This window comes from Fringilla coelebs (assembly GCF_963513975.1).
Source record: "Fringilla coelebs genome assembly, chromosome: 18".
Taxonomy (NCBI): Eukaryota; Metazoa; Chordata; class Aves; order Passeriformes; family Fringillidae; genus Fringilla; species Fringilla coelebs.
In genome coordinates, this window is record NC_140044.1 from 15,136,503 (window position 1) to 15,163,241 (window position 26,739).

Below are 26,739 nucleotides of genomic sequence, written 5' to 3' on the forward strand. Positions count from 1 at the left end.
CTGACACAGAGCAGCACAGGGTTTGCCTTCTGCATGTACAGGTGCTTTGTGTTGCATCAAGAACTAGTTTCTTGTAGGCTTAATTTGAAGTACAGACAAGTCTAATGAAAAATCTCTCAGCGTTCTTTGATTAGCATATCTTGTAATGCTGTTTCTAACAATATGCCTTTGTTTCAGAATCCCTGTTTGCTGCTTTGAGGATTAATTGGCTCTACTTCCAGCACAATGGATGAATTGCAGGATGTTCAGCTGACAGAGATCAAGCCACTCCTGAATGACAAGGTAATGCTGGCTGCTGCTTTGTCCTCACAGGTGTCCTCAGGATAACCTTGTGTCTGGCAAGGAGCCCTAGGTCCCAGAATCTGTCCACAGATTGAAGTACCTTAAGTACTGAAGCCCAGTAAATTCTTTCCCACTCTGGTAATTTACCACCACCCACTCTTCCAAAGTCTCCGGGAAGGACAGACCACAACAGTTCAGGTAATTTTGGAGTCCTGGCCAAACAGTACATCGTGTCTGTACTGAGGATTTGCAAAGGCTGGACAGCAGTTGGAAAGGTGATCCCATTCCTGACCTGGTGTAGCTGTAGAACCTCTAATAAGTTTGTCCTTGTTAGAGAAGTGCTGTATTGTATCCTGATTTTTGTTTGGTTGGTTTGGGTTGTTGTTGTTTTGTTTTCTTGTTTGGTTTGGGTTTTTTACTTTTTTTTTGTTGAAAATACTCTGTCTTAAATGATCCTTTAGTGTTTTGACCCCTAAAATAGCCCTGTCTCCCTGGATTTAGTAATGGAGAGTAATTTCCTTTTAATGTCTGCAGACCCCAGTTAGAACAGCCCAGATTTATGCAATACTGAGACTTTGGAAAATCATTGTATTGCAGTAGCTGTTTAAGTCTTTCACTCTGTCTTCTGTGGGCTGGGGAAGAGCCATCTGGGCTCAGTGGATTCTGCCACAAACTGTTGTCGAGAGTGTCTAAGTTCATTACAGGCAACATCTAGCATCTTGCATCTGCAAACTCTGATCATGAGCAATGTGCTTTGGTCACTTTCCATAGCTCACAGCCAAGTCTAATGGTGTGGGAATGAGTTCCTAAGGCTTTGCTGTTTGATGGCTGATGATCAGGACCTGGCTTGTGCTGCCAAAGGACTGTCTCTGGTGCTTTGTCCACTCACTGTGTACTTGCAGAAGACTGCATTGTCCCCCACAAAATGGGTGACATCTCTGGAATTCTGCTATGTTTTAATCTGTACTGATTAGTTTTTTCTCATTTCTTTAGTGTTCTAGCATATCTGTTTTTAGTACCTGTGAAATATAAAAACTCAGCTGAAATCTGCCAGCTGCCTGATCTGACAGATTAGTGCTCACTACTGGGCTTCCTCCATTTTTAAAAAAAAAATGTTTCCTGGAAAGGTGTCATGCTTTGATGCTGGCGCAATGCCAGTGCCCCCATGAAAATATATTCTCCCTTGTGTCTGCTGTGAGATGTGACCAGAAATAGAGCAAAGCAGGCTCCATCTTAGGAATACAGGGAAAAAAACTTTATTAACTTTCAATATGTAAAAGAAACACACACACAGAACTCAGAATGAAAACCTTCCAAAAACATTTCTCCTCCCCCCACCAAATCTCCCAACACAGCACAGTGAGACAAAACCTTGGATTATCAATCAAGTTACCACCCCTCAGACAATCAACTCTCAGTTCATCACCACCCTTCAGATAATCAATTCTCAGTTCATCAAGGAGAGAGGAGTCCCTCTTGTACCATGGGCTTCTCCAGGAAACACAGTTGAAACCTCGTGTGTTTTCCTGTCACATGTGGCACCGCCCAGAGATTGTTTTGCCATCGTGACATCTTCCTTCCATGCCCAGTGCTCTCACCACTGCTCATGGACCAGAGCTGCTTCTAGGGTTTTCCTTTTAAGGGTGCTTTCCCCAGTTCCAAAAAAGCAACAGTCTCTCACTTCAGGGACACCTGTCCCCCCCAAATTCACCCCCTGGAGCCGAGGGGTCTCAAGAACAGAGATCTTCTTCTTCACTGAAGATCGAGGGCACCACCTCTCTCCTCACCTGTCATCTCTGTTCATGCACTCCTTCACATCACATCCCTGCACTTTCTTGGCTCCAAGCCATTGCCTCCCCCCTAAATGCAGTCTCTGTGTCACAGGAAAAAAATGGTTCTGTCCATGGCTATACAAGAAAAGTCCAGCTAAAGGCTACTCTATCATCTCCTCCCACCTAGGATTCTTCTCAACTCTTCTGACATCTTTCACTTGCATGAACTTTCATCACACTTGCCCATTTCCTGTTGTTTCATCTCTGTCTCTCTTCTCATTCAGATCCAGGAGGATCAGTATTTGTAAGGTTTCTGTCATCCAAAAAAAGGGTGAAAAATCTTGGGCTCTGTCTGCCCAGAACTCTCCCAAGGCTGCTGGGCACCTTCTCGCCGCCCCCTTCGCTCGGACTCACGCGCTCTCGCGCGCTCTCTCTCTCTCTCTCTCTCTCCTCTGGGGAGGGCTGCCCGATGTCTCTCAGGGTTCCTCCACCCCTCCATCCTGCAGGGGCCTTCTCCTCCCTCCTCTGTCCAAGGCCCCAGCCTACCTCACTCAGGCCTCGTGGCTTCCAAGCCCAGCTCACAGCCTGGCAGGGCAGGTCTGAGCTCTTTCACCCACCAGAACTAAGAGAGTTTCCCCCTGGGAGTTCTCTGCTTTTAAACCCCTGTGTTCTCAGGGGCGTATCCATGTCCTCAGTGGCCACACCAGGTGCCAATATTTAGATCTCAGCACTGATTGGTTTGACCACAGACTCCCAAAAAACTCACTTCCTTATCAAACCAGGACAAAGGGCGAGTCTTAAAAGTACAAAATCAGTGTAGATCAGCAAATAAAAATATGGAATACAGGCTTTAAGGGCAGTTTATAATTTCAAAACAAGAAATAAACATTTACAGAATACAAACTTCCTAAAGGCAGTGGCCCAGATCTTGCTCATGATTCTCCTGGGATTTTCTGTGTTTGAGCTGGATAGACTGCCCTTGCTTCAGTCAGCTGACCTAAGTCAGAGGCATTGAGGCATGGTAAATCAAAGTGGTTTTCCCTTTATAAGTTTCCAGTCTTTCTCTCAAGTATTGCCTGGTCAGCCCCATCCAGTTCTTACTGTGGTGTCCATTGTGGTTCAAATGCAGAGTTCTCACCCAAACAGAACACCAGGTGGTGTTAACCAGGGTGCAGAAGGGCACACAGAAAATGATGACTTCTTTGCTTGACTTAGTGTTGAAGGTACAGAAAATATTTAGTATCTCAGTAGGGAGAAATATGAAGAGTAGCTCTAGAATCATCCTCAGTACTGCATGGGAAGAGAAGTATGCTGTGGTTCTCCTTTTCACACTTTTACCAAAATGAGTGCCTCAGGGAGCAGCCACCTCCAAGGTCCGGCCCTCATTAGGGCTTTCAAGCTTCAGATAATACATGTGTACTTTTTAGACATAGTTATGGAGCATGAGGGTGTGGTGGAATAACCTGCTGTTCTGTGCAACATATCAGAGTCCAAAATCTATTGAGCTGGCAGTTCACTAAGGTTTTTATTGACAACATACTTTAGATATAGGAGTTTGAGCCGGCATGGATTAATGGCCAGAAATAGTACAGTAACACTCTTAAGGTGCTAATGAGTGAGTGCTCCTGAACTCCTCAGACACAAAGGCTACTGTGCACAGAGAAGGAGTGTTGTATCTTGTTCACTTGTCTGAACTATAGGTAATGGCACTGTGGACCACTGAGTCCTGGCTTTTTTCTGCCTCAAGTCAGCAAAAAGTTACAAACTTCACTTTTGAAGAATATAAACACTATTTTATTTGTGTGTAACTTCAACTTAGTTAGTGTGTAACTCATATCAAGTGCAGGAAAGTAAAATACATTATGTTTGTTCACCTCATTCAGGCTCACTAAAATGCAGTGACTTTTTACTGGGGAAGCAGAGGAACTTCAAATGTTCCCATTTAGTTGAAAGAGAGAGAAAAAGAGTATTGCCTGACCAGAAAAACTATCCCAGTGATGTTTTGTTATTCTGGCACCTTTGACTCGTGTTAATTCAGCCTCAGTGAAAAGTTATTGAAATGTCAGAGCCAGATTCAGGAAATTAAATGGGCAGCCCTTAGGCTGGGTTGAGTCAGCCAAGCCAGCTCTGTGCTTTGAGGTACAGCCATGGCATGTTCAGGGCCTGAAAAACTTGTCTTAAAGTTTCTCAAATTAAGACAATGAATAAATGGTTTAAAGTCAGATTTTCAGTGTGTTAAAATCAGGTATGTGAGAGTCAGGGCATGTCAGCTTCTTTTGCCTCATGGGATGCCTTGACAACAAGCAGCCCAATTCAGAGCCTTATTCCTTGCTTTGTGTCATTTCCTCCACACTCACTTGGGGAATCTCAGACTTTTCTAAGTACAAATTCAGATCACCTTCTTTTTTACTTAACATGCACCAGCCAAATCCAGTGCCATATACAGACGTTTCTCATTTCTCCAGGAAGAAATGGGTGACTTAACTGACCTGCGTCATGAGCTGGTGATGGTATCAGGAATCTCAATTAATTTCAGGGTCTCAAACTGAAATAAGAGGAGACTGCTTTTTATTTCCTTTTCCCAATACTCAGGATTTAGTGGTTTTTGCTATGTCCTGCTCAAAACATGGCCACAGTTCCATACTTAACACACAGGAGGAAAGACAGGAATGGATTCTTAGAACAGATTTGCAGATATTTCAGATGTCTCAAAGTGCAGAATATAGGTAGCAACCCTTGTTCTTATTAACATGGCAAGGCTCTGCAGCAAGGGAAACACAGCCATGTGTTTACACATGGGGAGGAATGAGGGTGCTCAGCCAGAAGAAATGTTTGGAGTGTTTCTGCTGTCCATATGTGATCCTAGTTTTCTCCTATTTAGTACTAAGGTGCTGTGTTTATTTGACACAGCCTGGTTTTTGGTAGCGAGGAAGGGCCACAGGAGTAGTTTCTGTGAGAAGCTGCTAGAAGCTTCCACCATGTCCAACAGAGCCAATCTCTGATGGCCCTGAAGATGGACATGCTGTTGGCCCAATTAGAGAGGTTGGCAATGCCTCTGTGATGACATAGTTAAAAAGAAAAATGGAAACAGCATGCGCGCAGTTTTCTTCAGGGGGGTGAGGCTGCTGCCATCCTGGCGCAGCACGTGGCAAGCCTCCACTGCCTGGCTACAGCCAGCCAGCAATGCTGTGGGAAGGGCAGGGGCAGTGGCAGCAGCTTCTCCTTCCCGGTGCGCTGCAGGAAGAGAGGTGTTAAATAGTGCCAGGGCCCTGGTGGCCGTCACTGCCCGCTTGGTGGTGGTGGGGCCACGTGGCCAGCAGCAGAAATATGGTGAGAGACTCTCTGGCACAGAACCCAGACAAGATCGACCTCTCGGAGCTGCGGGATCCTGTAGGAATCTTTGGATTAGCAGAACTTGTTATCAAAAGTACCTATGAGCAGCAGTCTGACTTCTTGTCAGAGAAGAGGAGGGGTGAGCACATGTGAGGGAGAAAAACAGGGCAACACCAAGGTCAGTGGAAAAAGAGGAGGAAGAGGTGTTCCAAGTGTCAAAGCCAAGATTCCTCTGCAAGCCATGATGCAGACTATGGTGAAACAAACTGTCCCCCTGTGAGGCACGAAGTTCATGGGGGATGCAGAGATCCATGTGCAGCCCATGGGAGAAGTGCTCATGCCAGAGCAGGTGGATGCCAGAGAAAGCTGTGATCCAGTGGGAGACTCAAATGGAGAGGGAGCCCCTGCCTCCAGAGACAGAGCCTTTGCTTCCAAACTAGAGCAGCCCATCCTTAGAGGACTGCGCCCTGTGGACAAGTGATCCACACCGCAGCAGTATTGGGAAGATGGTTTGCCTGTAGGAGTGACCCATGCCACAGCAATTTTGGGCAGACTGCTGCTCATAAGATTAGAGCCACGCTGGAGAAGTTCATGGAAAACTGTCTCCTGTGGGAGAGGCCCCATGGCATAGCACAGAAAAGACTCCTCTTCCTGAGCAAATGAGTGGTGAACTGACCAAAACCCCCATGCTCTGTCTCCTTGCACTGTCGGTGGGAAGGAGGAAGGGGTTGGGGGAAAAACAAGATGTTTTAAAGACTTCTTTTACATCTCATTATCCTCCTTTGTCTCTGTTAATAATAAATTTACTTGACACCTTTAAATTTGAACCTGCTTTGCCTTTAGAGTGTTTTCTCCCAGTCCTCATGAGTTGAGACTCATAAGCCCTTTGGTAATTTTTTTCCCCTCTCCTCTGCCCAGATGAGAACAAGAGAGAGTGAATGAATGGCTTTCATGGGTGCCTGGCATTTGGCCAGTATCAAATCACAATGGGTGCTATGCCTAAGACACATCCCTGAGCTGGGATGCCATCTCAAAGTGGTTTGCTCAGCCTTCTGCTGACAGCTGTCAGTGATGTAACCTACTGTGTACTGAGAGACAGTGTTTCACAAAGCATGTGGGCACATGGACAGGTTCCTGCAGATCTTCCAACCTGCAGGAGGCCAAGTGGGTGCTTGTACTGACCATGTTCACCCGCATGCAAGGGGTCACCCTCTGGGAGGAGTCAGTGGTGAGCTACTGTGTGCAGTTCCCATGGACTCGGGTTTCAGGAGCTTGCAGGTCCCTGTGTCTGTTGTGGAACAATCCCATACCTGCAGCAGTGGCTGCACAGCTGACTGCATGGCTTGTTTTCCTGCACGCAGTATGTGAGATCCCAGGAGTAGTCCTTTAGGAGTTTTGCATCCAAATTGTTAATGGATGCCAGGAGTAGACAAAACCAGTCCCATATGCAGCCCAGCTGTGGCCAGTGTCCTTCCTATGTGCATCTGTCCCTGCTTGTCCCTCCTCTCAGCTATGCACACAGGTACTCACTTCCCTTGGCTGGTAGCCTCCGTACAGCCCTATGACCTTATTGTATAGGAATGGGCAGATCTTGCATTTCACTGCTTACCTGACTGCAGCCAGTCTTAACTGTGCTATAACAGAGTTCTCTATGGGAAGCTTTCATGCTGTTATTGGGGGTGTTCTGGAGTATTGTGCTGATCTCCTTTTTTATTTTTTTTCCCTGTTTTTCATTAACAGAATGCAGCTCGCAACTTCCAGGACTTCGACTGTCAGGTAAGATCGTGTGTAGGAGACAAGGATCAGTTGGTAACTCCCCATAGCTCAGCAGTAATGTTGAGAGAGATGATTTTAATTTTAGCTCCTGTTAAGGTTTGTTCAATAAGAATGGGAATATATCCAGTGACAGAAATTGCCCTTCACCCTTACATGCCAAGCAGCATGAAGGTTCTGGGTTCTGAGGTGCTGACTGCTCTGCCAAGGCTGCACAACACCTTGCAGGATGGCTGGTCTCCTGAATAACAGTTTCTTGGAAAAATGCAGCGTGCCGAAGAACTGCCGTTCTTTCATGTCCCTTCTTCTTCACTGGCTGGGAAAGGAGGAGCTTGCATGCTCTACCTACTTGTCTTGAGAGGAGATGGAAGTAAGAGAGCTGCGCCAGGTACAGCACACTGCTCTGCTGGGCCTGTTTTGACACAGCCGTGGTTGTTTACCAGGAGTTTAATGATGGTACAGAGGTGAGCCCAATGGCTCTGGTTGCCATAGGAATAATCCTTTCATAGAAGTGATTGCTCCACCAGCATCCAAGACAGAAGACATGCTCTGTGATAGGCAGAACAGAGCACTGAGATTCTGTGGGGCATTTTGTGAAGCGCAGGCTCATTTCCCGTACCAGATTATCCTGCTGCCTTCTCACTGAGCACGTGGGTATGCATCTAGTGGCTGTTGTTTCTCTCTAGCAGTTGGAGGCTGCTGTGTCTGTAGTCCTCTGCTCAGCACAGGGCAGGTCATACAGCACTGCTGTAGCACACTGGGGGCTGGCAACATCATGATACATTTACTAGAAGTCTGTTGATGTAGGCGGTTCCAGAAAAACATTTGCAAGCCTATGTACAGCAGGAACGTAGTAAATCCAGTCCTGTGAAGGCAGTCCGTATTTTTTCCTTCTCTGGAAAGCAGCAATAGTGTTAAGCAATGGTTTTTCCTTTGAAATAAAGTTAGATAATTGGTTTAAAACACTTTCCTGTCGTGTCTCCATCTATCTATCTATATCTTCTCTTACCATTAGAGGTAAAGTTTGCTCCCATGTCAGATGGGTAATGGGTAAAAATAGGTGCAATGCCTTTAAGTGTAAACAGCAGAGGCACTTCCTACTGTGGTCTATGTGCCAGGATTGGGAAGAATATGAATATATTGTGTATTGGCCTCTGCTGCCAGTTCTCTACTGACCCACTAAAGCTCTGGGTGTGCCCAGGCCTTGCCTGGCTGTGAGCAGCATGGCTCGAGGGAGCCAGAGCAGAGTGGGAAGGTGTGAAAGAGGCCCTGGCACAGAGCTGTGTGTAGCTGCTGCCTTTTGGCTCTACATTTTCCCTCAACAAGCAAAGCCTCTTTGCACTTTTCTTTAAACAGAGCCCCAGATCTGAAGCTGGGCAAACCCCATAGAAACCTGGCACTGCAGTCACCAACCTGCACTCTCAGCATGTCCCAGAGCTTGGTTGTCCTCTCCAGGGCTGAGCTTTGGGAAAAGCTGTGTGGTCTGCAGTCAGGGAGTGGTACTCTGGGGAGTGCTAGGCCAGGAAGGACAGGCTTGTTGCTTCTGTGCTTTACTGTAGATCCCCAGTGAGCTGGTGGCCGTGGCAACATTTGGGCAGGAGGCAAGACGTTCCTGCCTGGGAACCCATAAAATTTGTGTAGAATACCTTTTTCTTTTTTTTTTTTTCTTTTTTGGAAGGTGTTAACTCGGTGTCTCTCATGACTGTAAATATTGTCCCAGCCTCACCTTACTCCAGCATCTCTCCTGCAAGATGTAGTGTCAGGGCACACCTGCCTTGACATTCCCCCACATCATCGCTGGAGAGTACTGCAAGGGCTGATTTAAGTCTCTGAAATCTGCCAGAGAGGACAGATGCTGTGTTGGATCCTTGGGTTTTCTGTCTCAGTTGCTAGTACCAGGAACTGTGCTTACACGTGGAGTCTGTCCTGTGAAAAATTACTGCTGCTTTTTAATTTAGCAAAGCACATCTGGCTGCCACATCCAGGCCTCTGTGAAACTTGTGTGACTTTACCAGTGTCAGGGGAATTTGAAGTGAAGAAGGTTACCAGGGCTTTCAGAGGAAGCAACATCCTCTTGTGCCCTACCCACTTATGCTGGCAGTGTTTTAATTTGTCCTGAGTTTCACAGGGAGGAAGAGCCTTGGGGAGGATCTCAGTTTGACAAGAATAGACACAAACTGGCCACAGACTGATGAAAGCTGATAACTGGAAGATGGTTTCCAGTTACAGTGCAGTGAAGTTCTCAATCAGCTTCCAATAGCAGCAACATCTGCAAGGGCCCTTCTGGGTGTTAAGGCAAAACTTAAAGAATTTGAGATAGATTTTATTATCTTATACAGTGTAGTGTTTGCAATATGAGACATCAGTGATGTGAGATCTGTGTTTCAGACCTTTTTATTTTTCTAATAGCTGAAAAAAAGCTGTTTTAAATGAAGTTAAAGCTGTACCTTTGACTGGAGCTGACCAGATCCTGAGCTGTGCTTGCAGGGCTGCAGGCAGTGCAATGAGGGAAGGGGGTGGTGAGGGAAGGGTGAGCCTCTGTCAGCACTGTTGATAACTCTGTTGGCAGTGCAGGTCCAACGTGTTCCCTGTTGGAACGTGTCCTGTTTTATTTGTCTGTATTATTCTGTGCCCTTGGCCATGAGGTCATTTGCTGTAAGTCTATGCTAGAATTTCACAGAGTATGCTGAGTTGGAAGGGACCCACAAGAATCATTGAGTCCAACTCTTAAGTGAATGGCCCATATTGAACCCACCATCTCTGGTGTTATCAGCACCATGCTCTAACCAACTGAACTAACCTCAGGGTTCCAGCTCCTTCCAGCACTCACTGGTGTCCCTGCCCTAGCTTCTCCTTGGATACAGCCACCCTCAGTGTTAGTTGTGTGATGCTTTTAGACCTCACTCTGTCTGAAATCTGGAATTTCAAAATATTCTCTGCAGCTGGGCCATGCTTATGAATGCAAGAATTGTTTAGTTTAATCCCATCTCAGAAACATGTCACTGGCACTGTCACTGACTCTAGGAGGTGTGTAGGGCCAGGCACACAGGTTCCCCACACTGTTCTCTGTATATTTGACATGTGTTACTTTTCAATGGAACATGTATATTTAAGGTTTGTAAGTGCTTTCCTTTGATGAAAAGGGATGATGCCATTGTGAATTTCTATTCATTTCCCTGTATGTTTGGTTTTATTTTTGAGTAACTTTCCGGGATCAGATCTGAGCAAAGTCAACAGCACAAGTTTCTGCTTCTTCCTGTTTCTGAAGTTTGTTACTCTGGGATGAACGTGTGTGAGGAAGCTTTTGGCTTTTCTGGTACAGTTGACTTCCAGATACAGCTTCCTAGTTTTCTTAAACTGTTCATATGCAAGCAAGAGAAGCTAACCCTGATGCATAACAGATTGCTTGGGTGTCAGTTAAACAGCCCCACATAATCTGGTAACTGCCGAGGAGATGAAGTGGAGAGCGGGCATGGGGGCTTAAGCAGTCTTTATCACTATGAATTTAGGTTATTCTCAGAACTAAAAAGTATTAACCTAAATCTGAGACCTTAATCTGAGACATTTTACTTGACAGCAGTATGAACCCTAATGAGGTCTAGGCTTGGCTTTTCCCAATGTCCATGGGCAGATGGTCAAATAAATGGTCTGGAATGCTGATGGACAGATGGTATGGTGATCTGTTCATTAATCTGCACTGTTAATAGAGCTGTGCCTGTGCTTTTATTGTTATCTGCAGACCCTCTGCTGCTTTCAGAAGTAGATGTTCTGTCTCAGCCTACATCTCTCTCTTCTTTTCCAGAATATTTGCTTTAAATAGAAATGAAGGAATAGGCTGATATATTTGTAAAACTATCCAACTAAACCTGTGTTATGTTTCAGTCTGAAATAAGCTGGCATTTGATCTGTTGAGTTGATTTGATCATTTGAGCTGCCTCTGCTGCTTCCCACCAACAGGAAGGCAGAGAAGTGCTTGGCTTTTCAGCACTCACCATGCAGAAGGGGGCTTGGAGTGTGGAGGTGGTCTGAGATTTGGCTGAGCTCTCGAGGAGGAGGTGTGAATAAGTAAGTCCAGGGCATGCAGGGTTCATCTGAAACAAAAAGGACAAGGCATGCATAAACCCTCGGGGGAAAGAAATTGTCTGGTATAAAAATGTGCTGTCTTGCTGGCATTAATGGAAAATGTGGAGTTACTCAGTTGCTTGTGCCCAGAGTAAAACACGGCACAGTGTTTGCAGAGTTACTCTCTGACCTTGATAAGGAATTTTTTGCTACTTACTTTCACTGAAAGTGTCACTTTTCAATAAGCCCATGTTTGTACTGATTCGGTTTTGGAGAAGTTCTTTTGCAAGTATGTAAGCTTAAAAGTAGTTTGAAGCTTTCTGAATGTGCATTTTTAAAAGTATGCTTATCCTTGCCTAGTCTCTTTGCTTTATTTTTACTTGCTCTGCTGTGAAAAGGCATGTGCTGCTGGGAGGTTATTGACATATTGTGTCATGTGTGTGCATTTCCTGGTTTGGAGAGGTTGCGTTTAAACTGCCCTCATTTTTTGAAACTGTGTTCATTTTTCATTTAAGACAGCATGTGAATGCTACCCAGTGGCATTGAATACAAGATGTTTTAAGACGTCTTCTGTTTACTGTGCTGAAATAAAATAGAATGCTAGCACTTTTGAAGAAGGGTTTGCTTTCTTTGTGTAAATAATGGGAGCTGTTCTCACCCCTATTGAAACATTTTGTCTGGGATATTGGGGACCATTGTTCCTCTGATTTGTACGAGTTCTTTTGATTAAAGTTCTAGAGTGAAATTAATTAGAAAGCAAGTCTATTTAATATCTGCTAGATTAAAGCTGCTCCTAATCTTATTAAAACTAGCATCACCACTAAAGTACTGGTTTTGACTTCTGACATCACAGCAAAAAACACCGTAAAGATAACAATTACTAAAATAGAATTTTATTTTGGCCTCCTTTTTTTGCATAATTTATGTTTCTTGGGAAGCTTTTCCTGTGATTCCTCCCATCTGGTTTTCTATCTAAAAGCTCACTTTTTTGGTAAAACTGCTGTGTTGAGTTCTGGAAAGTTTTAACTAGCTGGACTTGGACTGAAACATGACTCTTATTTCTAAATGTATGTGCACAGTCCTTCCTTGAGGTTTACATAAACATTAGTTTTGCTTTCTGTATTCTGTGACAACAGTGTGATGAAGGGGTGATTATGCATTTGTAATACTTGAAGTTCCTGTACTTTTTATGTTCTTGTGATGTAGCAGACACTGAGATGGCTAGAGCCCCATGGAGGATGGAGGCTTAGAGATAAGGGAATGCTGAGTCCAAGTGGCTATGCCTGAAGTCCTCACTCAGGTCCTCCCAGCCGAGCTTATCTCTCTGTGACCCCACAGGCCATTCTCCCTAACCCTTACAGTTGGTCAGTTCCTGAGCCCCCCAGCCCTGCATAAGAAGCCACCCTGGCCCATTCTGGTAGAAGAGCTGCCGTCAGAGCCCTTTGTGAACCCTGCAAATAAACCATCGTGGAATCTCCGGGGCTGCCTTCTCCTCTCTCTCCGTCTGCTTTCGTAGAAGCCACTGCCGGCCGGCCGAGCACCTTAGCAAGCAAAGAGCTGAAACTATAAAAGAGCTGAAAATCATTAAGAGCTGATAATCACTGAGCTTGCTAAAGTAGCCAAGGCTGCTGGGTGCTTAGGGCTCGGACACCCCGTAAGGCTGAGCTGCCCGGCCCGAGACTGCTCGCCCGAGGCGCGCTGATCCGCAACGGCCTCGCTGTCCGGCTAGACACAGCCCAGGGGCATTTCACATTGGGAGTGAGTTTTTAGAGCAAAGCAAACAAGCATGCTTTAGGTTAAGCCGTTTTCATCCATTATGCAACATCCATTAATGGTATTTCACAGCAATTAATAAGTAACTGTACTGCCAGGTTTAATTCAATGCAGTTCTAGTTCCCAGGGATGTGGAAAGTTTGGAGACACAGAACACAGCCCTGCATTCTCTTCTTCAAGAGATTTTAAGATGTTCACTGTCTTGAGCAAGGTACTGAAATGCAGACTGGGACATGGTGTTAGTAGGAGGTCTGTCCTTGGCTAGAAACATGGCCCTTGGCTTACTTTCCAGGTTCCTTGAGGAGTTAAGGTGGTCTGGGGTCTAGCAGTCACACAAGCTGTTTCAGGCTCACCTGTGTATTAGCACATTCAGATCTCCATTGTGCAGGCTTCAGGTTTACAAAGGCTGTGGGTCTGCAGGTGGTGGCACTTTTAGTCCACCGGCCAGGGGATGGGAGAGAGCCAGAGGTTCTCTGTTCTGTTTGCTGCCCATGGGGAAGGCTGCAGACTCACACTCTGCTGTCTCAAAACAAGAGTGCAGAGTGCCCCCCTGCCAGCCCTGCACAGGGCAGAGCTCAGCTGCCGTGGTTTAATTCACCCTGAATTATTACAGATCTAGGCAGGTCCAGTTTCCTGCCTTAGGTGGGGAAGGGGGGATCTATTCTCAGAGCAGGAGTAAGAAGCACCATCTATTCCTCAGTCTGTGCTGGGTGCCTTGCTCATGACACTGGATACTTGACTGGAGTGCAAGAAAATTGTGGTTTTAACTGCTTCTTGTAACACATGGTCAGGGCAGGAGATGGAGAAGCACATCTTTCTACATCTCAGACATGTTGTTGTGAATTGCTTACTGGTCTCTGCATTGCATGGTTGTAGGCGTTCCTGGTTTCTGCTTTGGGAGGACAAACCCAACCTGCCAGCCGTGCTCGTGTTGTAGCTCACTTGATTGAGTTCCTTAGCCTGTGAAGCCAGTGTCTGTTCTCTGGCAGGATCTGTGTTCAGAAGTGACTTGCCAGTTCTTGCTGGCTGACACTAAGCATTAGCAAGGGTCACAGAGAGGCACTGGGTCCATCCTTCACCGTTGCCTGCCTTTGGAATTGGTGCTTGCAGCTCTGTCTCCTGATGCTTTTGAGTTTGTGTAAGCAGATTGAATATCTCATTCTTCTGCTGCTCTCAATTCTCACACAGAATTTCTCTTCTTTAACACTTAATCCAGTTACACAGAGTACCAGAAACTATTGCTTGCCTGTATAGATCATATTGTGTTTTCTGTTAATAAATTTCTGCTCTGTATGGAAGTGAATAATTTACTTCAAGATGTTGTTTTAAATCTGATTTTGATTTGCTTCCCATGCAGCCATCTCCTTCAACTCTACCATTTCCAAAATAATTTTGCGCTGAGAAGGAGCTGGGAAGCACTCAGTTGCCAGCTGCCTTAAGTATTATAAGGGGAAGAGTTACCCCATAATGGGAAGAGTTTACAGTCTTACAATATTTTTTTCTTATCTTACAGTCATGATTTATGGTATTGTTTTAGTAATGTGTAGAAATTTGAGGGCAGCTCTTGCCAAGAGCAAGACAATGGAATCTCTGCTTTCATCTCTCTGTAGTCAGTAGCTGGGATAGGCTGCCCCAAGAGCATGATGTGGTTGTTTTTCACCTTTGCCAGGACTGGCAAACATGACATAAAGTAAATAGCTGTGGCCACAGAGTTGGTGAAAAGGGGAAAGCCTGCCCTGAGTAATCTGCATCTCTTCCACCTTATAGCAAAGCAGCAGAGGGAGTTCTCTTTTCCTTGGATGAACCCGGAACTGAATGTCCTTAAGTTGAAAGATTTTTGGGGATGTTTCTAGCCCTGTGCTACTACAGACATTCAGCAAGCTTGAGCAGAGTGCAAGCAACAGATGCCTTTCTGCTCTGTGTTCTCCCAGGTTTTCATGTTAGAAAAAATTTTTGAATGGATTTCACAATGTGTTCTTTATTGCCAGTCTCCAAATAAAATAAAATCCCAATTTTTTAAGGAACTAATTTTGAACTTTGACAGCTTCATATTGGGAGTAAAATTCATCTGGTAATGCCAAAAAGGAAGCTTAATAAATTAGTCATGAAAAGCACTGGTAACATGAATTCTAGTCATTAATCATTCCCACTGTGAAACAAATGATTTCTTCAACCTTTAATAACCTTTAAAACTTAAGTACTGGATCACACTTTGACCTGGGTTTGTGGGTGCATAGCTGGAATTTGGACTGCTACCTGTGCTACCTGTGAGTTTCTGGAGTTCAAGGCATTGAGCACCTCTGGAGCTGCTGTTGGATGCCTCACTCTTTCACTCAGAAGGTTTTTTCTCAATATGGGAATTTTTTGGTGGTGTTAAGGAACCTTCCCTGTCCAACCCTCCCAGAGCTACTCTGGCAGTTACTCACACCACCTGAACTGGGACCAAGCTCCTGGCAGCTCACATCCAACACTCAGTCACAGCAGGTTTCTTACTGCTTCTACTCCAGGTTTTCCATAGCAGAGTCACAGATGTCTAAATCCCTAAGATAATCAAAGAGGGACCCCAAACAAAGGATCCCCTGGGCTTTTATCCCTTCACAGCACAGGAAAAGTCTGAGGGTCCTCAGCTGCTGCAGTGTCTCTGAGTCTGGGTCCCCTCTCTGGGCCTCAGGTCCTTGGCCCCTTTTCTGCAGAGGTTCTTGAGTTCATGGCCTCTTGCTGCGAGCTTAGGCTTCTGCCCCTCCAGAGCTCAACCTGCAGTTCCACTGCAGCTGTACCTGGAGCTACTGGCACTGAATGGATTCTTTAACAGGTAGAACCTGTCAGTGGCACTGTCATTGTTTCCCTCTCTGGCCAAAGGCAGAGGGTGGCAGTCAGAAATGGTTCCTACAATTTGAACCTTTTTACCATGTTTTTACTTCTTTCTGTAATCATTCCCACAGTAGATTTAGACTTTGGCAGTCACAGTTGGGTTTTGCTCTTTAGTTTGAGAAGCATTCAGAAATGTTAAGGGCAAATGGAATAATGCCCGGCCTTGTCTGACCTGCAAATGCCCAGCAAGGAATGCCTTCCAGCAGTTCTTGTTTGAGTTTGATCTCAGATATTTTAAAGCTTCTCTTGGGTTGCATTTTATCTCCTTCCAGTATCTGAGCCACTGTGGTTCACCCACACTTCTGAAGTGCTGGGCTCTTTGATCAAGCCAGTGGCGCTTCGTCATGAAGTCAGCCAGTCAAAGTTGCATCTGTTACGTGGTAACAACACTTCATTTTAGCCACAAACTTCTGTGGAGCAGCAGGTTAAGGAGCTCCAGAGCATGAGAAGCCATCACTGACGTGATTCTGAGGGCAGAGAAATGTGCCTTCCAAGAGCTGCTCTGCGATGGGAACCATAATGTATTCCAGATCAACATCCTTGGGGAAAAGGAAAAAACTAACCAGCAAACCATAGAAAACTTTACTAGTTTTGCACTCCAAGTTCAGAACAAAGCCTGCACAGAAATATAGAAGATTGTTGAACACACACTGAGCAGAGAGCAAATGCCCACCGTCCATTGCAGCAGAGGCAAGGAATGGTGCCAGAAAGCCAGCATGTCTAACAGAAGGAAGGGAGGTTAAACAAAGCATTTTTTAAAAAGCTAGAGAAAATGGAAGAGGTTATAAACTCTAACAGATTAAATATATGAACAGAGGGGTTTTTGAGAGATGATTTGCAAAGCAGAAAACCCCAACTTTCCTGTTTCAGATCTGTCAAAATAGAACCTGGAAGGGATGCTTACAGCTAGTCATAGCAGAAAAACAAAACATAATTTTTCTGCATGCGGGCTTGGCACAGAGCAACTCACAGAGAGCACTGTGCTGGAATGCTCTTTGTGGGGAGTCAGCGCAGACTCTGCCTTACCCCACAGTGCCTGCTGCAGAGGCTCTCCAAAAATAATATTTATGTATTTGTAGCAGGTTGCCAGAACTGGAAGTATCAGCCCAGGAGTTTTAAATAAGTTTAAAGATTAAATAGTTGAAGCGTTAAGTGAGAGGTTATGCTCCTCTCTTGAACCTGCCATGTGCCCAATAGTTCATCTGTCAGACATTTTATAAGACAAATCAGAATTCAGAGGAATTCTGGAAATTCACTGACCAACTATACCAGACAGACTGATAAAATTAGCAGAGTACAGTGGATCAATGACGCTGATAAATAATGGGAAAGGATAATGTAAATTTTAAATGGAAGAAGTCCTGCTCTGCAGAGCTGTTGGAATTCTTCATATGAATCAGTAGTGATATAAATAAAGATAATTCAGTCAATGCAGCCTACTTGGATTTCCAAGTGACAGGACCAAAAAGAGTCTTAAGACATATCTCTTAAGGGACTTAGGAGGTCATGCAGTCAGAAGAGAATTCCACTGATGGATGAAATACATACTAAAAAAACGCAGCATTTGTCTTCACAGTCGAGATCACTTGAGGAGCACTCTAGAGGTCTGTACTGGGAACTGTGCTGCTTAAATGTACTTACTCTTTAGAGGTATGGAAAAATGATGGAAGGTGCAGTGACAAAACTTATCTGCCTTTGGGTAAACAAAGTGCGCTGCACATGGAGTCAAATCTTCCTAGAGTGGAAAATGAAAGCATGGGCTCAGGGCAGATGATAACCCAGAGGCGTGAGACCTTAACATTACAGGGGATGAGTGACAATGTCAGCACAGGGCTTGTGGCTTTCAGCAAAGCAAATCAATCCTTGTTCATCAGGAACAGAGAACCAAGCAACTCCATTGTGCTGCTTAGTGCATCCACAGCATGTACCTCCATGCATTTGGCATCCTGCCAGTCCCTCGGCTCAGCAAGGATGGCGCTCCCTGGAGCAGTTTTGGAGGACCAGCAGTATGGTCAGGGTCAGCTGCTGTAGCAGTGTTGGCTGCATAGTCACAAGCACATCAGCCCAGAAAGGAGCACGTGAGGGTCACGAGCTGTTAGGGTATCACTTCTGGGGAGTATGGAAATGGGATCAGTTGCTCCCCAGCTTCCAAATCAGCAGATACGAGATGGGGAATTATGTGGTTCTTTACCCCACACATTAATAAAGTTCAGCTGCTCTGGTCGCAGGGGGACAGGGGTACCAAAGGCACAAGTGTTTGGCAGTTGCAGCCCCATCCTCAGAAAGTTGAAGACCACACCTCCAGTTAAGGAAGTCTTATTGAATTTACCGATTGCTTGAAGCTGGACAAGTTACAAGATGGGAAACTGTTACAAGATGCAAGTGTTTGAGAACTTGTATCGCTTTATCCTTTTCCCCACACAGGCTCCTGAAGTGGTCCCAGCAGGCTACAGCTGCAGCTGGTCTCCACGCCTTCCGTTCTTCCTCCATCATTGCTCCTCTCATTCCCGACCTCCAGGCACTGCTGGTGTTGGAAGCTGTGAGTCCCAGGTGCTCTGGGTGGTTCGATGGCAGCTGCCTGCCCAGCCTCAGCGCTGTGTCTCAGCAGCAAGTGTGGCACGGACAGTGCCTGTACTGCTGAGAGCTGGCTCTGGGAGCCACACTGCCTCTGCTACCCACCTCCTGTTTGCAGCACATGGGCTGCAGCTGCTGTTTATTTTTACCTACCAGAAATAAAGGCAAAAGATAAAAATATCTTTTTTCAGAAGAAAGACTTTTGATAAAGTTTTCAGTCCCTAAGTGAAAATTGAATTTTATCCAGCTCTTCAAAACACAACCGGTGTGGATCATGAGCTCCTCTTGCCTTCATCTCCCTTATTTTAAAGATTGCAGGTTTGCAGAAGTCTGGCTGTCTCCTGGCCACATGTTTTCCACCTGCCTTCTCACATCACAGCTTCCCTGCACTAGACCACATAAGCTTCAGATGTTAGCTGGAATTAGACACCTGTAAAGTAACAAACCTTGAATCTCTTTTCAAACTACGCTGATATAATGTGTCATAGCTGGCCTGAGCAGAGAGCAGAAAGAAACCAAGCGTGCCAGAGTCTGGAAGTGTCTGTTACTTTCCAACGCAACACTTCTACACAAGCAGAGGGCAAATACCAGGAGTGAACACGCCAAAATTATGATTTAGAACTGGGCAGCAGTTACAGAAGCATCGATGCAGTGTGACACAGGCAGGACATCTCAGTAGGCAGCTGTGAAGGGTGTCTACAAGAAGGACATGAAGAAAGTGTGTTTGTCACAGGCAGAGGGTGCACCCTGCCAAGTTCCTGTTCTCTCACTGAGTGCTCTGGTACCCACTGTAACTGAGTTATTCTGCTCCACATTTCAGCGAGTAATAAGCCAGTAATAATGTAACTAAATAATAATTTTTGGGGGGCAGTTCAAGGTAGCAGTTGTAGAAGTGTAGAAACCGTTGTTGTCATCTAAACCGTAATACCTAAGCTTGGCTTAAGCTTCCATCTCATGCTGTCCTGTGGCTTTGATACATAGGAGAGCTGTTGTGGAGACAAACAGGTGATGGGGAGTCACATGTGCGCTAATTGTGTGGCATCTGACAATTATTTTGTCCTTTGTAATGACAGATTGAGATAAAAACCCTAAAACTCCAGGGAAAGTTGCAGAGAAAATAAAGTTTGCTGGAAAAACTGACATTGAATCACCGGTAGGGAAGCTGGGGGTAAAACTCAGTCTTATTTCTACAGATGATCCCGAAAAAGAGATCAGCATGATAGCCATTGTGCAGTTAAAAAAGTAAAGGTAGAAACTCTTATGTAGTTGTACTGTCTGCTGCTCCCTTTGTAGAAAGGAGAAAGCCTTGGGAAAAGGCTGTAAAAAGTAAGAGGCTTTATTCAGAGCAGAGAAGAGTAGCTGCTTCCCAGAAGGAGAATTTCCACCTTGCCAGGGAACTAACAGGAGAAATAAGAAGTAGTCTTAAGAGCTCCCATTCTGAGGCACTGGTGCTGTACAGGGCGGAGTGAGAAGTTTGCACATTTAGCATCTTATATTTTTCAAGTGCTGCTTGCTGAGATTTGTTAAAGATGGAATTCCTTATGTTGCTGCTATGTTCAGTTCTGGTTTGAAGGACAGGTGTCTGTCAAGGAAGCTGGAAACCTCCCTTGAAATGGAGAATATGACCCTCTTCCCTCTGAATTCTGATAACTTTGAAATGACAGGGCTTTCAGGCAAAGCTCTGGGGAAAGGAATAGCAGTTCCTTGCTAGCGAGTGCGTGTATAACCCGGCAGACAAACCCCGAGGCCGGCAGCAAGGACGAGCAGACGCAGAGCCCCAGCGCCGCCCTGGCCCGGCTGCGGGCACCTTCCCCTGCGCTGCAGTTCCGGGCACGGCCAGCAGGGGCGCTGCTGGCTCCGGGCCGGGCGGGGCGATGATTCCCCCGGGGCTGCAGGGGGCGCTGTGGCGCAGCTCAGCCGCCTCTCTGCACACGGCCCCGGCGGGCGGGCTGGCGGAAGGGATGGAGAAGGGGCTTCCTTTGGAACCCTCAGGGACGGCCGGTCCCGCTGCTGGAATGGACTGCAGCAGGAACCTCGGAAGCAGCTGGAACAGCAGAGGCAGGCACACCCAGGGTGACAAATAAAATGTAAGAGAAAATTCTGCAGCCCCCAGCTAAGTGGCTGCAGCCAGCTGCACCCCTTTCCACCACCTTGGTCACTTTTATGTCTCTCTTAATTACTGGTTATTATCATCTTTTAGGCAACATATGGGAGAAAATTCCCTGAGAGAAAGGAAAAAAAAATCCTAGCCTCTAACAAGTGTACATTCCTTGTATTGAGTCACTAATGTGACTGAAGGAGTAGCAGGGTAGTCCCCTTTCCCCCAAATTGCAGTTTACACAAATTCAAAGTAAGCAGGAGACCAAAAATTGATTGTCAGCTCAAGTAAACTTTTCCTTCTCCACTTGAGAGCTGAAATCCAAGCTCAGCTTTGGAAAACATTAATGCAGGGTGCTGCAGTGTGGAACACAGTCCGATGCTTGGATAGAGGCTCTGGAGGTTTCTATTTCTAATAGCTTGTCCTGTAGCTTACCTAGTAAAGGTATGTGTGACCTTAGCAGTAAGTCCAAATGTAATTACAGAAAAGACTGTGTTGCAGACATATTTCGATATCATCAGCTCTTTTGTTGCTTTTTGTGCTTTTCTCAGTATTTTCTCACTCTAGTGTTTGTGCTTCTATTTGATAGTTGACCTTTTGCTGCTACCTATAGACCCTCCCTCGGCCCCTGCAGCTGTCCCCCCTTCATGAGTTGTGAGTTTAATTGGTCTTGTGCTCAGGGCAGGGCTATTCCTTCTGCCACCCCATGCACTCCCCTTGGGCTCTGAACCAGAACCAGCATTTGCCAGACCACTCTATGAGCTTCTTAACTCACTGACCTGGCAGTAATCTAACAAAGCAAAATTAATTAAAAAAGAAAAGGTAACTGGATAGCTGCTTATGGAAGAGCCTAGCAAGTGCCAGAGCTGGCAGAGAGACCTGCTCTTAGTGGTAGTCCTTAGTCCAGCCCTCGGGGCATAGGCGAATGCAGGTCAGGGTGGCCGGCTCTGGCCACTTGGGCACTTGCTGCGCTCTCCATTGAGTTCGCTGTGTTTTGCCCTTCTAGCCTCCTGCACTGCCAGTTGCCTTCTCCAAAAGTGGCCACTTTATTTAAAGGACTCATGTGCCAGCGATTGTAGGATCCCAGGATGAGGGAAGAGACGAGAAAGTTGACTCCATGTTTCAGAAGGCTTGATTTATTATTTTATTATATATATTATATTAAAAACTATACTAAAAGAATAGAAGAAAGGATTTCATCAGAAGGCTGGCTAAGAATAGAAAAAGAATGACTAACAAGGCTCAGACTGACCGAAACAGTCCGAGACAGCTGGACTGTGGTTGGCCATTAATTAGAAACAACCACATGAGACCAATCCCAGATCCACCTGTTGCATTCCACAGCAGCAGATAATCATTGTTTACATTTTGTTCCTGAGGTCTCTCAGCTTCTCAGGAGGAAAAATCCTAAGGAAAGGATTTTTCATAAAACACGTCCGTGACAGACTCATTAACACCTGCAGGCTTGGAGAGCACTAAACTGGAGTCCAGTGCTGTGGCTGCCTAGCACATCCTTCAGAAGTACAGGACAGAGCTTTGTCCAGCTCAGCAGAGCACACCTGAGAGCTGAGACATGGGCAAGGGGTAGAGCCTGGAGGTTTGCTGGAGGCTGAGGAAGCAGGGACTGCAGCCTGGGCTGCCTTGTGCAGCTTTGCTGTGAGGACAGGAGTTCCTGCCATGTGGACACATGCTCGCTTTGCACACACAGATGAGTCCTTTCCTACCCCCAATCTCCTCCTAGGGGAAAGGGAGCCAGGAGACCCTCAGATAAGGTAATGTCATCTGCAGATGGGTCTCTGCTGCTTTGTAGATAAGTACTCCAGCTTCTGCACAAGCACAACACAGCAGCTGCATGCAGGCCAAACACAGCCCCATTCTGAGGACAAGGACAGATGGAGGTGTCTTGTTATCCTTCAGGCACAAGCCTCAAGAAGGTTTCAGGCTACCTCATATGATTTGGCTGGGCCAGCGTCCTCCTGTTGCCACACTCCTGGAGCAAGGGAAGAGAGAGGCTTTGGAGTCCTTGAAAAGAAGCACAGCTAGGTGAAGGAGGGTCTTGCACTGCAATAACTAAATCAGTCTGCCCCACAAACAGTTCTCAAGAGTGCCCAGAAAGTGGGTGAGGTGGATTTCTGATGTGCTGCAAGGCAGGTACTCTCACCAGTCCTGTATTTGATTTAATGACTTTCAGGTTGTTCAAAATTACTGTTTAAAAAAATACATTCATATACTTTATGTAAACTAGTAAAACATATTTCTGAGGTTGTTCCCATCTTCAAGCTGAACCATGTGGCTTTTTCCTAAGCAGATGTTTTCTTAATATCAAGAAAGTAATTGGTGCTTTTTGTAGTTACTGTAAGAGCATGTCTCTCCATTGATTTCTGTAGATGAGAGAAGGGATCTACAGGTGATATTGTGTATCCAGCTTTCCTGACATCTCCACAGCTTTTCCAAAGTCGATAGTTATCCCAGAGATCTTGATCATGAGAAGATGCAGCCCCAGACCATTTGCATATCTCTACAAAAGCAAGCTGCTTTGGGCAGTGGTTGGACATGGAGATTGGATACAGAGGTTTGACAGGGTTGTGAACTGGCCAGGTTGGATGGGTCTTGGAGCAACCTGATACAGTGGAAGGTATCCCTGCATGTGGCCAGGAGGTGGAATGAGATGGTGTTTAAGGTCCCTTCCAACCCAAACCATTCTGTGATTTCAAGAGCTGTACTGTGGGTAGGAGAGCGCTGTTAAAGTGGGAATGAGGCCCTTGCTGCTGGCCCTCAGTTAGGGTTCCCTGTGAAGGCAGCACATGTAATACTGGGGCTCCTTCTTCTCTCTCTGCAGGAACATGACATTGAGACAGCTTTCGGAGTGGTTCATGTGACCATGCGGGGCACACCCAAGGGGAACAGACCTGTCATCCTCACATACCATGACATTGGCCTCAACCGTAAGCCCTTGCATTGCCAGGACCCTGAAAAAGTGATTATTCGTGGTATTTGCTTTTGAGCATGGGGAGTAGCAGGCCTGGTGTGGAGCTGAGATGAGGTCATTCCAAGGTGAAAAGATAAAGATCTGCAGGAGAGAGAGCACATGGCGTGCCCCTGTCCATTCCAACAGCCCTTGAAAGGTAGGGCCAAGGTGGAAAGATGGAAATAGGTGCACCCAACACACTGTAGTGCTCTAGCTGACTTGCTGCTGCACTGTGTGATAGGGCATCCATTTCGTGGGTGCTGGGCAGGTGAACTAGTCCCTTCTACATGGCTGCAGCAGTAGTGTAGTGTTCTGGTGGGCGCAGTCGCTCTTTTGATATTTTCCCACCCAAAATGTACTGTTACATTCACACAGGTACTTCTCTGTGGGTGCTTTAAGTACCCAGGTGCTGTGAGGCCCTGCTTTCCGGGGCATTGCAGGCTGACTGTTGTTTGTCTGCCTGCCCTCCAGTCATGGTAATTCCATTGCTGAGACTCACTGCTGCATTGCAATTTTGAGGCACAGAGCATACACCATCCAGCACCCACTGCCCTGTGGTCTCAGTAGGGGCTTGAGCTCCTGCAGGTGTGTGCCGTGGTGTTTGGAGGGTGGCTTGCAATTAAACTTAAAGAAGTGTCTAATTTCTTCTTGTTGTTGTTTCAGACAAATCCTGTTTTAATGCATTCTTTAACTTTGAAGACATGCAAGAGATCACCCATCATTTTGCTGTGTGCCATGTGGATGCGCCAGGCCAACAGGAAGGAGCCCCCCCATTCCCATCTGGGTAAGAGCTCTTCAGTGACCCATGTTGTTCAGTCTGGACTGAGGCAGCGCTGGGTTTAAGCCAGCTGGGACTGCCAGGCTGAGCGTAGTGGTAAGCAGGTGCCAGCAGCAGAGGAAATGGCAAGATGAGGAAGCTTCCCAAGGATCATTCAGGGAACTCTCCAATGACTGAGACATGGGAAAAGCCCTCACTAGGGCTGAGTCTGGTACCATCTTTCTGACTTGAACATGAACCCAGCACACTGCAGTCGAGCTGGCATTTCATCTGTCCATCTTGCCACAGAAGTCTGACTGCCCAAAGGACCACAGCTCTGTGTTAGTCTTGCTCTGAGGGATGGGATCCACACAGTCAGCCGAAACATACAGTATTGTTGCACATTAATAACCTGTGCATGTCTGCCATTATGTTCTTTGTCCCTCCTACCTTGAGGGCAACTGGAGGGTAACCTCTGTCAGGCTGTACTTGGAGGTGCTCCCTTGCTTTTCAGGTACCAGTATCCCAGTATGGATGAACTGGCTGAAATGCTGCCTGCTGTTCTGACACACCTAAAGTAAGTTTTTGAAAGGAAATGGGGTGAGCCAGCTGGATACCTCTGTTCCAGCACCTACTTCTGTCTCTGCTTGCCATGACTGATATGCTCACTGAGGTGTCCCAAGAGGCACAAATATCTGCTGACCAGTGTCCCCAGCATAAAACTAGACCCTGTCTAGTTTTATGCTGGGGACACCGTCTGCTACATGAAGCAATTTATGGCTGCTGCATCATTGCTGCATTGTTGTGAAAACAAACCATAAGTGCTCAGCTGGATTCAGAGGGGAAATGCTTTGCCTCTAGGGATGCTTCAGCTGAGCTAAGTTAGTTGTGCTGACTGTAAAATGCCTGTATTTCAGCCTGAAAAGCTTCATTGGGATTGGCCTAGGCGCTGGTGCTTATGTCCTCAGCAGGTGTGCAGTAAGTATCTCTTCACTGCTTGTGACTCAAGTGGGCTGCGGTCATCCTTGTGGGGCACGGGTAAAGTAACACTCAGTAATTACAGCAGGGCTGCAGGGAACCATGGGAGAGCTACCTCCATCCAGATGGTTATGTTGGAGCAGTCAGGGATACTCTGAAGCTTGCCAGGCATGGAAACATTGTAATGTGATGCCTTTGAGTCAGCGGAGCCCATCCTGAGTGCTAGGAATAGTCAGTCTTGAATCTGACAGAGACCGGCTGCACTACTGTGTGCTGTGTCCACTGTGACACCGAAGAATGGATGTGGTGATGTACTTCAAACTGGTGTTGATGTGGAATGTGCTTTGTCACTGGAAGGAAGCAGATTTTGCTCCACCCTTACATAAGAGATCTGCTTCTATTTCAGTACCAGCTTATACATTTCTCTCTAGTGTAGTCTTCATGTGAAATCAGTGGGTATTGTTTAGTACGATACAGGAATTTATCAGGAATGTGCCAGGGTCTTTCCGAGTTAGTGTTAAAAAATCCAAGAAAATCTGACATTTTCAGTAAAATTTACTTCAGGTTGTTGCGTGCAGAGAGTTGCCAGTTGTTTAGGCCACTATCATTTCTTCAAGCCACTGTGCTGGACAGCTGCCCCTCCTTATACAAAATTCTCTGTTTCCCATTCCCTGCAGTCAGGATTGAGCTGGGGCAGTGTGAGGCATTGGTGTTTCACTGTTCCTTGCCTTCTGTATCTTGGATAGTTTTCAGCCTTGCTAAAAAGTAGTTTGTGCAAATCAGCCTCAGTGAAGTGCCACAATTGGGCCCTTGACACACTCCCTGGGCTGCAGGCAGTTTGCTGCTGAGGACAGAGATGTTTCCCTCTCCTTCACATCAGTGCAGGAGAGCAGGAGAGCTGCCTTGGAGCGAGCCCAGAACTCAGCAGAGGCTGGTTGCCTCTGATTTCTGAGTTTGTATTTGCAAGCAGTTCTCACACGTGCTTCCTATGTGTGCTGCCCAGGTACAGCCCGAGGTACACTGGAGGGTTTTGGGTTGCTGGATGGAGCAGGGGAAGGGGTGTTTGCAGAGTGGGGGGGCAGCAGGGTGCTGCCTGGGGAGAGGGTGCCCCTGCAGCTCAAGCTTTCCATACTGCAGGGGTTTGGAGGCCTCAGCACTAGCTCCCCTGCCATTTGCCCCATTTCCACTGCGCAAACTGCCTCTTCCTTGAGAAGAATGAGGTGCTCTCCAGGCACTGTAACGTGTCAAGGTTCTTCACAGAGGTGCTGGATTGGAGCAAAGAAGGTTGCTGATCCCTGTAACACACAGGCCTGAGCAGGACCTGCAGCTGTGCCAGGCACACAGGTCACCTGAAGGCACTGCTGAGCCTATTGGTGCTGTGGAGCACCTCAGTGCCACAAGTGAGTCAAGTCTGGTCTTGATGGGAGCCACTGGCAGCCCAGCACAGAGGAGCTCCCTAGTTTGTCTTGCACCTTTTGCAAGAGGCTTTCCAGCTGCT

General features: G+C 46.4%; 1 protein-coding gene across 4 annotated transcripts in view; it reads left to right on the forward strand.

Moving 5' to 3' along the window:
* The window catches only part of NDRG3 (NDRG family member 3), a 67,705-nt gene that overhangs the window by 31,954 nt on the left and 9,012 nt on the right, over nt 1-26,739 (forward strand). For all 4 annotated transcript variants that reach the window (XM_084217935.1, XM_084217936.1, XM_084217937.1 and 1 more), the window contains exons 2-7: nt 178-282; nt 7,128-7,163; nt 23,378-23,483; nt 24,170-24,290; nt 24,778-24,840; nt 25,181-25,241. In XM_084217935.1, the coding sequence (XP_084074061.1) occupies nt 226-282; nt 7,128-7,163; nt 23,378-23,483; nt 24,170-24,290; nt 24,778-24,840; nt 25,181-25,241 (444 nt within the window). In that variant the 5' untranslated portion in view covers nt 178-225. The remainder of the gene's footprint in view (nt 1-177; nt 283-7,127; nt 7,164-23,377; nt 23,484-24,169; nt 24,291-24,777; nt 24,841-25,180; nt 25,242-26,739) is intronic.